General features: G+C 54.8%; 1 protein-coding gene across 5 annotated transcripts; it reads left to right on the top strand.

The window, feature by feature from the left end:
- Positions 1–2553: 2553 nt before the first annotated feature.
- Positions 2554–8367, top strand: REPIN1 (replication initiator 1). Of its 5 annotated transcripts, none has more exons than XM_070457783.1 (3): positions 2554–2709; positions 4048–4245; positions 5595–8367. In XM_070457783.1, the coding sequence occupies exons 2-3, from the start codon at positions 4089–4091 to the stop codon at positions 7286–7288; spliced, it is 1851 nt and encodes a 616-aa protein (XP_070313884.1). In that variant the 5' UTR covers positions 2554–2709; positions 4048–4088; the 3' UTR covers positions 7289–8367. The 5 variants fall into 5 exon arrangements, with proteins under 5 accessions (XP_070313884.1, XP_070313823.1, XP_070314007.1 ...); XM_070457722.1 differs by having other exon boundaries at positions 2554–2773; XM_070457906.1 differs by lacking the exon at positions 2554–2709 and adding an exon at positions 2816–3309 and having other exon boundaries at positions 4099–4245.
- Positions 8368–11578: the final 3211 nt, after the last annotated feature.

Here is an 11578-nt window from a genome sequence, read left to right as displayed (position 1 = left end):
TCCCTGTTGGCTCAGATGGTAAAGAATCTGCCTCCAGTGTGGGAGATCTGGGTTCAATCCCTGGGTCATGGAAGATCCCCTGGAGAAGGGAGTGGCTACCCACTCTAATATTCTTGCCTGGATAATTCCATGGACAGAGAAGCCTGGCAGGTTACAGTCCATGGGGTCACAAAGAGTCGGACACGACTGAGCAAGTAACACACAGTAAGTATTTTGGTAAAAACTCAAGTATTTTCTGGTGGCACACATAGAAAAATCCATTCTTCTGTAACCATCAAACTTGACTTCCATTCTACCATATTTTCTGAACCTTAAAACTTTGATAAAGTTTTTTCATATTTGTGAATTTTGTATAGGATAAGTACAAAAGTTACACTATCTAATCAGCAGATAGAAAACGACTATGAGAGGCAAAAAAAGGCCTGGACAAATGGAGGGACAGGAATCTTAAGTCTCTTCACCTGGGTTTTTTAAATAATGACAAGAAAAAATGTTAAACATTGACAAGAAATTCTAAAGCTCATTTAGAAGAATAAATAAAAGAATAAATGAGTGATTTTATTTATTTATTCGTTCAGGTAAGAAGTGGATTTATTTAGAGAGAAACACACTCCACAGACAAAGTGTGGACCATCTCAAAAGAAGAAGCGATAAATGAGTCATTTTAGCTAAGAAAGTTTTGGAGAGAAAAAGGAAATCTGTGTATAAGGGGAGTGCTTACACTAAGAGATATTAAAACATTCTCTGTCATAAAAATACCGACATAAAATTGAATTTGGGGAGGGGTGGTGTGATCTCTCTAAACATAAGGCAGAAACCATAGAAGCCTTTTACTTTAAAAGGAGTGTCCCCCCCCCCCAAACAAAGTGAAATAAAACTAATTTCCCAACTTTTTTTTTTTTCTTGAGGTACTGATTTGCAATATCATATTTGTTTCAGGTATACAGCATGGTGAATCAAAGTTTTTATAATTTATACTCCATTTATAGTTATTATAAAATATTTGCTATATTCTCTGTGATCTACAATGTATCCTTGTAGCTTATTTATATATCTGTAGTATATCTGCCTTTATCTTGCTCCTCCCTCCTTCCCTCTCCTTATTGGTAGCCACAAGTTTTTCTCTGTATGTGTGAGTCAGTTTCTTGTTATATTCAGTAGGTTGTTTTATCTTATGTTTTAGATTTAACATATAAGTGATAACATAACAGTATTTGTTTTTCTCTGTTTGATTTATTTCACTAAGCATAATATCCTCCATGTTCATTCAGATTGTTGTAAAGGGTAACATTTCATTCTTTTAAGGCTGAGTAGTATTCCATTGTTTATGTGCACCACAACTTCTTTATCTTCTTTGTCTGTTGGAGGTCACTTAGGATGTTTCCCTATCGTGACTATTGTAAATAATGCTGCTAAGAACATTGAGATGCTTGTATCTTTTTGAATTATCTTCAGATATATATCCAGGAGTCAATTTCCCAACTTTTTAAAATGAACAAACAGAAAAGTGGGCAAAGGGACATAAGCAAATTCACAAAAGAGAAAATACAGTTAATAAATAACTACATGAAAAACAAGTCAGTTAACTAGTAATTTATGAAGCAACATTCAAAACAATAAGAAAGAACAACTTTGAATTTGAAAAAAGTCTGTATTTTCAATGATATGGAAAAAAGGGCATTTCTCATAAGAAAACCAATAAATTTTTCTCAAAGATAGTTTAGAAAACGTTTGAAAAATATACTTTGCCTTTGACCTGCCAGTTCTCCACTTCCAGAATTTTTAAATCAGGCATCTGTAATAAAATATGAATCCATGATACAGAAAGTAGAAAATGTATGTGCAGTTATGTTGCAATTAAGAATCTTGTTATAAAAGAATATTTAATAGGACGGAAGAAAATTCACAACATTGTTAAGCAAAAAAGGCAGAATACATCTTTGTAAGGCATTCCCCCAACCTCAAATAAGCATAGATAAGCCTAGAAAAAATGCCCGATGATATGTATGTTATTGTTCAGTCGCTAAGTCGTGTCCGACTCTTGCATGCCAGGCTTCTCTTTCTTCCACTATTTCCTGGAGTTTGCTCAAATTCATACCCTAAAGGATTCCTGACGGTGATAAATACCAAGGCATTAAATGCAATTGGCATTTTACATTACATTTAATGTAAATGTATGAGGTAAGTATGAGAAATCTGCGTATTTTATTTCCTATTAATGCAACAGATTTTGTTTTAAGAATAATTGTACAGGAGAACGGATACATATATGCGTACGGCTGAGTCTCGTCCACCTGAAACTGTCACAACCTTGTTAATCAGCTACACTTCCCAATACAAAATAAAGTTTTTGAAAAATTGTACAATTAGAAAGTTGCCTGTGTTGAAAAGCATAAGAGTACGTGAAACGGTCCAAGACTAGAAAACCCAGTAAGTGTTTCGTTGGGAAAGCCAAGGCCACCTGCTAGACGGTGAGTCAGGGACGCAGACTCGCACCTGCCTCCGCATTCGCCCTCGGGATGCGGTGCGTTTCCAAGCGCAGCGCCCTGAGTGCCAGGACCGCCCGCGCCCCGGGTCCCGCAGCCACGGAAGCCGGGGCGCCTGCGCTCGACTGATTTCTGGAAGCGAGGGCAATGCGTTTTCAAAGTTCACCCCATCGGGCCTTTCCTTTTCTCCAGCTCTGAACTACCCAGAAGCCGACTGTCTCTGGTCAGCCATAGCCCCAGCCGCAGCTCAGCCGCTGCGCTATTCAGGTTCTGCAGCGCGGCCAAAGGTCCAGGTGGCCGGAGAACTGGAGGGGGACGGCCGGGTGGGGTGGGGATCGAGGAGCGCCCTCGCCAAGGCTCGGGCCTGCGAGGCCGGGTCTCGCCGACTGACCGCGGTCCGGCCACGCGGTCGCCCAGGGACGCGCGCCCGCCCGGAGGGACAAAGGGTCGGGGAAACCTGAGCCGGGCCCTACCGGGAAAAATCCGGCCGGTGGTCGCCATGGCAACGGAGTCGGGCCCCCGAGCGGCCCGCGAGGGGGCGCTGGGGGCGGGAGAGGGGCCCTGCGCGGCCGGCCCCGCGGCCCGCCCCGCCCTCCGGCCGCGGCCGCCGGCCCGAGCCCGCGACTGACCCTCGGCAGCTCCTGTAGTCACGTGGCGCTGGGAACCGGCGGGGCGGGGGGGGGGGGGGTTGCTGGGCACGGGCCTGGCGGTGGTGAACCCGAACCTGCTGCTGTCGCCGCGGCGGGGTGGCGAGCGCGGCCGCCGGCGCCGGCTTTCGGGCCTCATGGACGCGCGACGCGCCTCCGGGCTCCCCGCCGGAGAGGTTCGTCCCGGGCAGGGCGCGGGGTTCCACGCGGGCCCGTGGTGGTGGTGGCGGCGGCGGCGGCGGCGGCGAAGGCGGGGGGGGGGGGCCTACCTGCGGGGCGCGTGACCGTGTGCGCGCTGTGTTGGGGGGTGCACTGCTGGACCGAGTCGGGGGGCGAGTCCGCGCACCTGCGCGCAGGCTCCGCGAGCCGCGCTCTGCGTGGGGACCGGAGAGGGGGGCCCCCCTTCGGGGAGCGCGGAGCCGTGTGTCCGCGAACGTGGACGGGGGCGAGGGGGTGGCAAAGCACACGCTTGACTACAAAAGGGGGTGTGTGGGGGGGTCTGCACGGCCCTCTGCCACCCGGGACGCGGCAGGGGACTCTGCCCGAGTCCTCGTCACAGGAGCGCGCCTGGCAGCCCCCCTGGGAACCCGGCCTGGAATTCCTGTCGGGAGGAGGGTGGGGGAAGGGGAGCCAGCGGGGATTTCAGAGTTCCTGCCCTCGGCATGGGGGCCTTTGGCCATCAGCATGGACAGTTCGTGCTGTGACCTTACCAGGGGAGGAAGTGAGCCTCCAACGCAGCCCTCGGCTTCGTTTGTGAAGGGGGCAAGTTCAGTTATTAATCCGATGGCCACTGAGGTCACTCTGCCCAGCGGGGTGCCGGGGTGGGGGAGGGGGCCGTGGCTGCGGAGGACACAAAGATGACTTCCCTCGGGGAGCGCTGAGCCTCACGCACGCGTCCTCTCCCCTCCCCGCAGGTAAGGCTGGCCTCTCTGCCACCGGAGGTCTGAGCTCTGCCATGGGGGTAGGGGTGTCTTTACTGCTGCAGTTTTCGCTGACATCCGGGGGCTACCCGAGTGTGGGCCGAAGCAGGCGCTCCAGCCGCAGAAGTATCCCCGGGAACATTCCCAGGAGGAGCTGGGCCAAGCCTCATCTCCAGCTCCACAGCCTCCAGGGTAGAGTGTGGCCTTCTTTGTTGGGTTCTCGCACCATTTCATGGCCCCAGTGCCCCGCTGCAGGGGGGTGGGGGTGGGGGGTTGGGGGGGAGAAGGGGGGCCGGAGTCGGGGGGAGAGGGGGGATGTTTCACGTTCATCACATCCTGGGAGTCTTCCCAGGGCTCAGTCTGGCCGCTGGGAATGAGTCATGTCTGTGCTCCTGGAGAGGAGTACAGGTTCGGGGGAACTTCGGGGGAACTCGTGAGCAGGCAGTGAAGGTCCCTTAGGAGTCTCATCACCACCCCATCTGGCAGTGCGTGTAGGAGACTCCCCCACAGGAGTCTGGGTTCTCCCCGTTTTGGAAGAGCTGCCCGTGGGGCAGCCCCTGGCGGGGCTGGGGCAGGCCGGGACAGGGGACAGAGATCACAATCTCCTCCTTCCTCCCCTTTCCGTGCCCCAGTAATCCCAGTCCCCCGAGGGAAGGCAGCGAGTCAGGCTCACCCCCGAGGGCAGCAGGCTGTGGGTGTTCTTTGGATTCAAGAGCGCTCTCCTTCCTGCAGTGTCCTCATCACGTGCGGGGGTGGAGGAGGGCAGGCGGGCAGAATGCGGGCACAGTCTGGGCAGGCAGTGGCCTGGCATCGCGCTGGGCTGGCAGTAGTATCCGGAGCTCTCTCCTGCTCCGGAGAAGGGGCCGTTCTCACTGGCTCTCCTGGCCGTGGGAGGCTGAGGCTGGGGAGGTCAAAGTGCCTTCCTAAGATGGGCTTAGATGAGAGCCCGCGTCCGGGTTCTGCTGTAGGTTTACTCTGTGCCTCCCGGGGCAAGTCCTGTCACCCTGTCGTGCCTGACAGTGGCTTCTTCCATCAGACAGGGAGTTCGTATCTCTTGTCCAGCCTCACTGAGTTGCTGCGAAGCTCAGATGTGACAAGAGCAAATAGTAGAAACAAGTAGAGGGCGGCAGGGAAGCACTTGGGAAAGCATATAAAGCGCTGAAGGGGGAGGTGACTGCGTGTTTTGGTAAGTCCCAAGGCAGCAATCTTTGTGCAGCCAGCCCTGGCGTGTTTACTCCATGCCGGAGGGGGATTCAAAGAAGGGTCAGGGTTCTTCCTTCTAGTCGTTTCCAGGGCCAGTAAAGACTTAACAGCAGATTTACTTGAAATGCTTCTAGAAACCCACGATGGAAATAACGTAATAGGAGGAAACAGAAGAGTAGTCTAGTGGTCCTGATTCCAGGACTGGAGGAGTGGCGTAGTGGAGGGGGCAGGCTCCTCTTGGGTCCGCTGGGAGGAGCTTGTGGGCAGTGGTGGGGGGGGGGGGAGGGGGGCGCAGGTTGTGTGGTTCTCCCAGCGTGACTGTGCCTTTCCACCCTCAGCAGAGGAAGAACCGATGCTGGAACGTCGCTGCAGGGGCCCGGTGGCCATGGGCCCCGTCCAGCCCCGACTCCTTTCTGGGCCCTCCCAGGAGTCGCCCCAGACTCTGGAGAAGGAGCCCCAGGGGCTGAGGTCGCGAGGCACCGCCGCGGCCCAGTCGGGTGGCCAGGCCCTAGGTCGGGCCCATCGCTGTGCCCACTGTCGGAGGCACTTCCCCGGCTGGGTGGCCCTCTGGCTTCATGCCCGTCGCTGCCAGGCCCGCCTGCCCCTGCCCTGTCCCGAGTGCGGCCGCCGCTTCCGCCACGCCCCTTTCTTGGCACTGCACTGCCAGATCCATGCAGCCGCCACCCCAGACCTGGGCTTTGCCTGCCACCTCTGCGGGCAGAGCTTCCGAGGCTGGGTGGCCCTGGTTCTGCACCTGCGGGCCCACTCGGCGGCGAAACGGCCCATCGCCTGTCCTGCCTGCGAGAGACGCTTCTGGCGGAGAAAGCAGCTGCGGGCTCATTCGAGGCGCTGCCACCCCCCGGCCCCCGAGGCCCGGCCCTTCATCTGCGGCAACTGTGGCCGCAGCTTCGCCCAGTGGGACCAGCTGGTGACTCACAAGCGGGTCCACGTGGCCGAGGCGCTGGAGGAGGCGGCGGCCAAGGCTCTGGGGCCGCGGCCCCGGGGGCGTCCGGCGGTGACCGCGCCCCGGCCGGGCGGGGACGCCGTCGACCGCCCGTTTCAGTGTGCCTGCTGTGGCAAGCGCTTCCGCCACAAGCCCAACCTGATCGCCCACCGCCGCGTGCACACGGGCGAGCGCCCGCACCAGTGCCCCGAGTGTGGGAAGCGCTTCACCAATAAGCCCTACCTGACCTCGCACCGGCGCATCCACACTGGCGAGAAGCCGTACCCGTGCACCGAGTGCGGTCGCCGCTTCCGCCACAAGCCCAACCTGCTGTCGCACAGCAAGATCCACAAGCGCTCCGAGGGCTCCGCGCAGGGAGGGCCCCAACCGCCCGCCGGCGCCCCGGAGCGCGCCCCGGAACCCCCTCCGGAGCCGGCCCCGGAGCCAGCTGAGGTCTCCGCTGGGCCTGGGCCGCCGGGCGCTGTGGCGGAGGCCCCGCCCTCTCTCCACACCTGCACCGACTGTGGGCGGGGCTTCCGGCTGGAGCGCTTCCTGCGCGCTCACCAGCGGCAGCACGGCGGCGAGCGGCCCTTCGCGTGCGCCGAGTGCGGCAAGCACTTCGGCAAGAAGACGCACCTGGTGGCGCACTCCCGGGTGCACTCTGGCGAGCGGCCCTTCGCGTGCGAGGAGTGCGGGCGCCGCTTCTCCCAGGGGAGCCACCTGGCCGCCCACCGGCGCGACCACGCACCCGAGCGGCCCTTCGTGTGCCCGGACTGCGGGAAGGCCTTCCGCCACAAGCCCTACCTGGCCGCGCACCGGCGCATCCACACCGGCGAGAAGCCGTACGTCTGCCCCGAGTGCGGCAAGGCGTTCAGCCAGAAGTCCAATCTGGTGTCCCACCGGCGCATCCACACGGGCGAGCGCCCCTACGCCTGCCCGGACTGCGACCGCAGCTTCAGCCAGAAGTCCAACCTGATCACCCATCGCAAGAGCCACATCCGGGACGGCGCCTTCTGCTGCGCCATCTGTGGCCAGACCTTTGACGACGAGGGGAAGCTCCTGGCCCACCAGAAGAAGCACGACGTCTGAGCGGGCTGGGGCGGCGGAGGCCGAGGGAGGGCGGGCCGGGCGTCGTTCACACTGTGCCCTCTGCTGCTGCTGTCGGCGAGGGGGGTAGCGAGGTGGGGTGAGCCGGCCCCGTTAGGGAGGGAGGTCCCCCGCTGTAATCAGGGAGTCCACTTGCAGAGCAGGGACCCCGGCCTCCCGCTGGTGTTTGCTAAGGTTCGGTCCAGACTATCCTGTGCCCTGGAAAAGTAGCAATAGCAGCTCCACCCACCCCTTAGAGCCCTCCGGCCGGAGGGGCCACCAGTGGACAGGAGGACCCCTCTCCTCTGGTGTTAACGCCTTAACGTCCCGTCTATTATGAGTTCCTTTGGCTCGTTTTTTTTTTTCTTTTTTTTGCAAGTAGGTGTGGTTCAGCCCTTAGTGAATGAATGCCGGGGAGGATCAGTGGAGCAGCTGGACACACCCGGAGAACCTGCCGGCCTTGTTGGGCAGCACCCGGGCCTTTTCCAGTCCTGGGAGGCAAGGCCGAGCTCCTCCAGCCTCTCCCAGTCAGCCCCTCGCTCCCGCCCCTGCACAGGCATCCAGATTTGGAGAGACCCGTCTACTGTTAGTGCCGTGGCTCCTCTTCCTCCCCCGAAAGATCGGTCCCCACCCCCCACCCCCCCCAGAGCATCTTCCCACGCTGCGACTGCCTTCATCCAACCACCCTCCCAGCACTTAGAGCAATCCCATGGCTGTCAGCCGCCCTGTGTCAGGGCTTTTGTCCAAACACCCCAGCCCGCCTTCACTCCCTTCAGAGCTCAGCACATTGTGGGAAGGACTGCCCCATTGATAACGGAAGGCCAGCTGATGGGAAGTGGGGGTGAGTTTCCCTTCCAACATTCTAGCGTGTGGATCCCCAACCTCTGCTTGAACATTTAGGTGACAGGGAATCTCCTAAGGCCCTGGTTCTATTGTAGGATAATTCTAATTGTTAGAAATTCTTCCTTATAATGAAGTCCGCTTCCCTGTAATTTCTACTGTTGGGCCTTGTTTGTTCTCTGGAACTAAACACAACCACTAACCCTCCTTTTCCAACTAGAGAATAAAGATCTGGTTTTAGAGTTGGTGGCTGGAGGTGTTCCTTTGTCCTGGGGAGCTGTGGGGATGGAGGGGGTTGGCAGTTCCACACCACCGGGGGCTGGGATGGGTGAAGGCTGGGTTCAAGCTTCGCTACTACCCCTGGCTGTGACCTCCCCCCCCCCCCCCCCCCGCCTCCATTTAGGGTTAGGCACCCTCAGCAGGTGGGGTTTCTCCTCTCAGTGTCCAGCTCTGTGTGGGGTCAGGTCAGCCCCGCTCAGTGTCAGCCATTAGGAAGAGCAGGTCTGACGTGCTGCTGGCCTGCCGCAGTGCTCATGTCTGTCACTGTGTCTGCTTCGCTGCACCGGTTGATTCACATGCATTGGAGTGCCTGTTTTTGACAGGCTCTTCTCCTGACTGTCTTACTAGTTTCTGCATAGATTTCCAGCACCAAACACACAGTGGTGCAACCACCATTTGTCTATATGACTTGCACCTTGCGAAGAAGTTTACCTAAATTATCTAACAACTTAGAGTTCAATAGGTACTCGGGTTTTTTTTTTTTTTTTCCTTTCCAGATGAAAACATTCGCTTAAGGTCATATAACCGATAATCACCAGAAGCAACTCAAACACTGGTCTGTTCAGCCCGAAAACCATGCTGTTGACCACCGCTGCATGTTTATTAGACAAATGCAGTGCTGCTGCTTTTGGTGTAGACAGGTACTACATGTCTATGGTGTGCTTGATGCAGTGGAAACTGGGAGTTTACAAAAATAAGACCCAGTCTTACCCCTAAGAGGCCTCAGTTGGGAGGACCTATTCCTATACAGAGATTGTGAATAGAGAGAGATGGATGTGGGGTGGGGTGGGTTCTAAATGTGTAGGATGGAAGCAGACAACTTCAAAGTTTTTTAGAGGTTTATGGGGTTATGGGGCCACTTCAAAAACTTGTGTCACTGAGGGCACATGATCTCTCGGAGCCTAGGAACATGGTCTCAAGAAAGCCCCACCTAAATATGTCTTTTTAAGGGAGCTCAGGGCTTCCCAGGTGGTACAAGTGGTAAAGAATCTGCCTGCCAATGCAGAAGATGCAAGAGATGCACATTCCATCCCCGAGTCAGGAAGATCCCCCAGAGAAGGAAACGGCAACCCACTCCAGTATTTCTTCCCTGGAGAATTCCACGGACAGAGGAGCCTGGTGGGCTACAGCCCCTGGGGTTTCAAAGCGCTGGACTCGACGGAGCGCTCGTGACTGAACATGCACATGACTGAGAATGCACATGCCATGTCGGGGAGCTCCGAGCTTCAAGGGAAGGGAGCTTTTTTTGTGGAGTGATCAGGAAAGTAGCTAGATGTCTGAGGATGATGGCAGGAAACAGGTCCTCAGGGTCAAGGGTTGGGATGGGGTGACTGGGGAAAAGGATGAAGGAGAGGGAATGTGATCAGGTTCCAGACTTCCTGAGAAGTCATTACTTGGAAATGCCTGGCGATGGGTCCCCTAGAAACATGCCTGCCCACTGCTTTGGGGCAGAGGGTGAGGAGAGGACCAAAGTTCGGGGAAAGCCACGGAAGTGACCTTGAGGGGGCAAGGACAGAGTGAACTTGCCCATGGCTCCTTCCCAAGTCCCTCCGGGGGCCTGGTGGGAGCTGAGTCCTTGCTCAGCAGGGCGCATGCTGACAGCAGGCTTCAAGGAGGGATGGCCCCACACTGCTAACAGGACCTCCCCTTCTAAAGAGTCCAGGTTTTTTTTCCCCCTCCTTCTACAATTACAAAGTATTAAATTATCAAATTTAACAATGAAGAGATACTTAGGTTTATTTTTTAAGGTGAAAATTATCCTTTACTTTCCCCCACTCCAGCACTCCTCTCCCCCCCCCCCCCCCCCCCCCCCACCCCTCACCCTGTGGCTTTTCTCTCTGCATCCAGTAAAGAGTGCAGGGGTGGCTTTCCTGACATTTTCCCTGTGCCTTCACAAACACACATGTGCAGCCTCCCTCTTGTTTTCCTTCAGGGAAAATAGGATCCCAGATGTGCTTTGTTGTTTTCCACCCTTGAAGCAGCCTTGGTCATGAAATGTCCATCTGGAGGAAGTCTTTCACTCTGTTGAAAGAGGGAGCAGGCCAGAGAGTGGAGATGACTTTCCCACACACAGCCAGTGGCAGAGCGGAACCAAAACACAGGAATTCCGTAAGTCTTGGTTGAACTTTCCCCTAGGCACTCTAGAAAATAAGATGATGGAGACTCTTCAAAGGGTTGATAACCTAGTGATGGATAGGGAGGCCTGGCGTGCTGCAGTCTATGGGTCGCAGAGTTGGACATGACTGAGCGACTGAACTGAACTGAACCTAGGGATGTCTGGTCACTGGGTAGGGTTTTACACTTTACAAATACTTCTGTAGACAGTAGAACCAATAAGGGTCCTGCAAAAGCCCAGGGTCTCTCAGGATCCTCAGGGGATTATTTCCAGGACTCCCCTGGATAGCAAAATCTTTGGATGCAGGAGTCCCTTCTTTAAATGGCATTGCATTTGCATATAACCTTATGCACTCATGTCCTCATGTATACTTTAAATTATCTCTAGATTACTTATAATACTTAATGTAAATGCTATATACAGTTGCCTGCGCCCGGGAAAATGCAAATTTTGCTTTTTTTGGAACTTTTTAAAATTTCCGCCTGCATATTTTCATTGGGCTGTTGGTTGAATTCATGGATGTGGAATCCGCAGATGTGGAAAGCTGACTGTAACTAGGAAATTATTAACTCTTACAGATGAATAAGTCAAAGTCCAGGGACAGAAAGTATCTTTTGTTAAAAAGAAAACAAAACAGAACAAAACTGCACACGAAGACTGGGGCAAAACGTAGAATCTTGGGCTCTGGGTTCCTTTTGTGATATGAGGCTAAAAACAGCTGAGCCTGCAGGCAAACGCTTAGTAGACAGTTGCTGACTGATTAGAGTAAGATCCAACGGTTTAACAGTAAGGTTTGTAGGAAGTCTCAGAGTGAGGCCGGCTTTTCTCCTATCAACCTCATGTCCCAAAGGTGGTTTCTAAGCAGTTCCGGAGAGAGTGTGCCCGTGGGAGTTGCCCTAGCTGGCCAGCCCTTTGAGCTGGCAGTGAGGAATTTTATTGACTTTATAAAAAAGGAACATTTCCTTCCGATCAGGGTGGGTAGATGAGAAAATCCTCTCTTCTGAAGGACTAAGACCGTGCTTGGCCATCTGAACCCTGCCTCTAAATCAGCAGTCGCA

The sequence above is a fragment of the Odocoileus virginianus genome, chromosome 1 (genome assembly GCF_023699985.2).
Source record: "Odocoileus virginianus isolate 20LAN1187 ecotype Illinois chromosome 1, Ovbor_1.2, whole genome shotgun sequence".
In the NCBI taxonomy this organism is placed as follows: Eukaryota; Metazoa; Chordata; class Mammalia; order Artiodactyla; family Cervidae; genus Odocoileus; species Odocoileus virginianus.
Note: the sequence above shows the minus strand (reverse complement) of the source record. Positions and strands in the feature narration are given on the sequence as shown.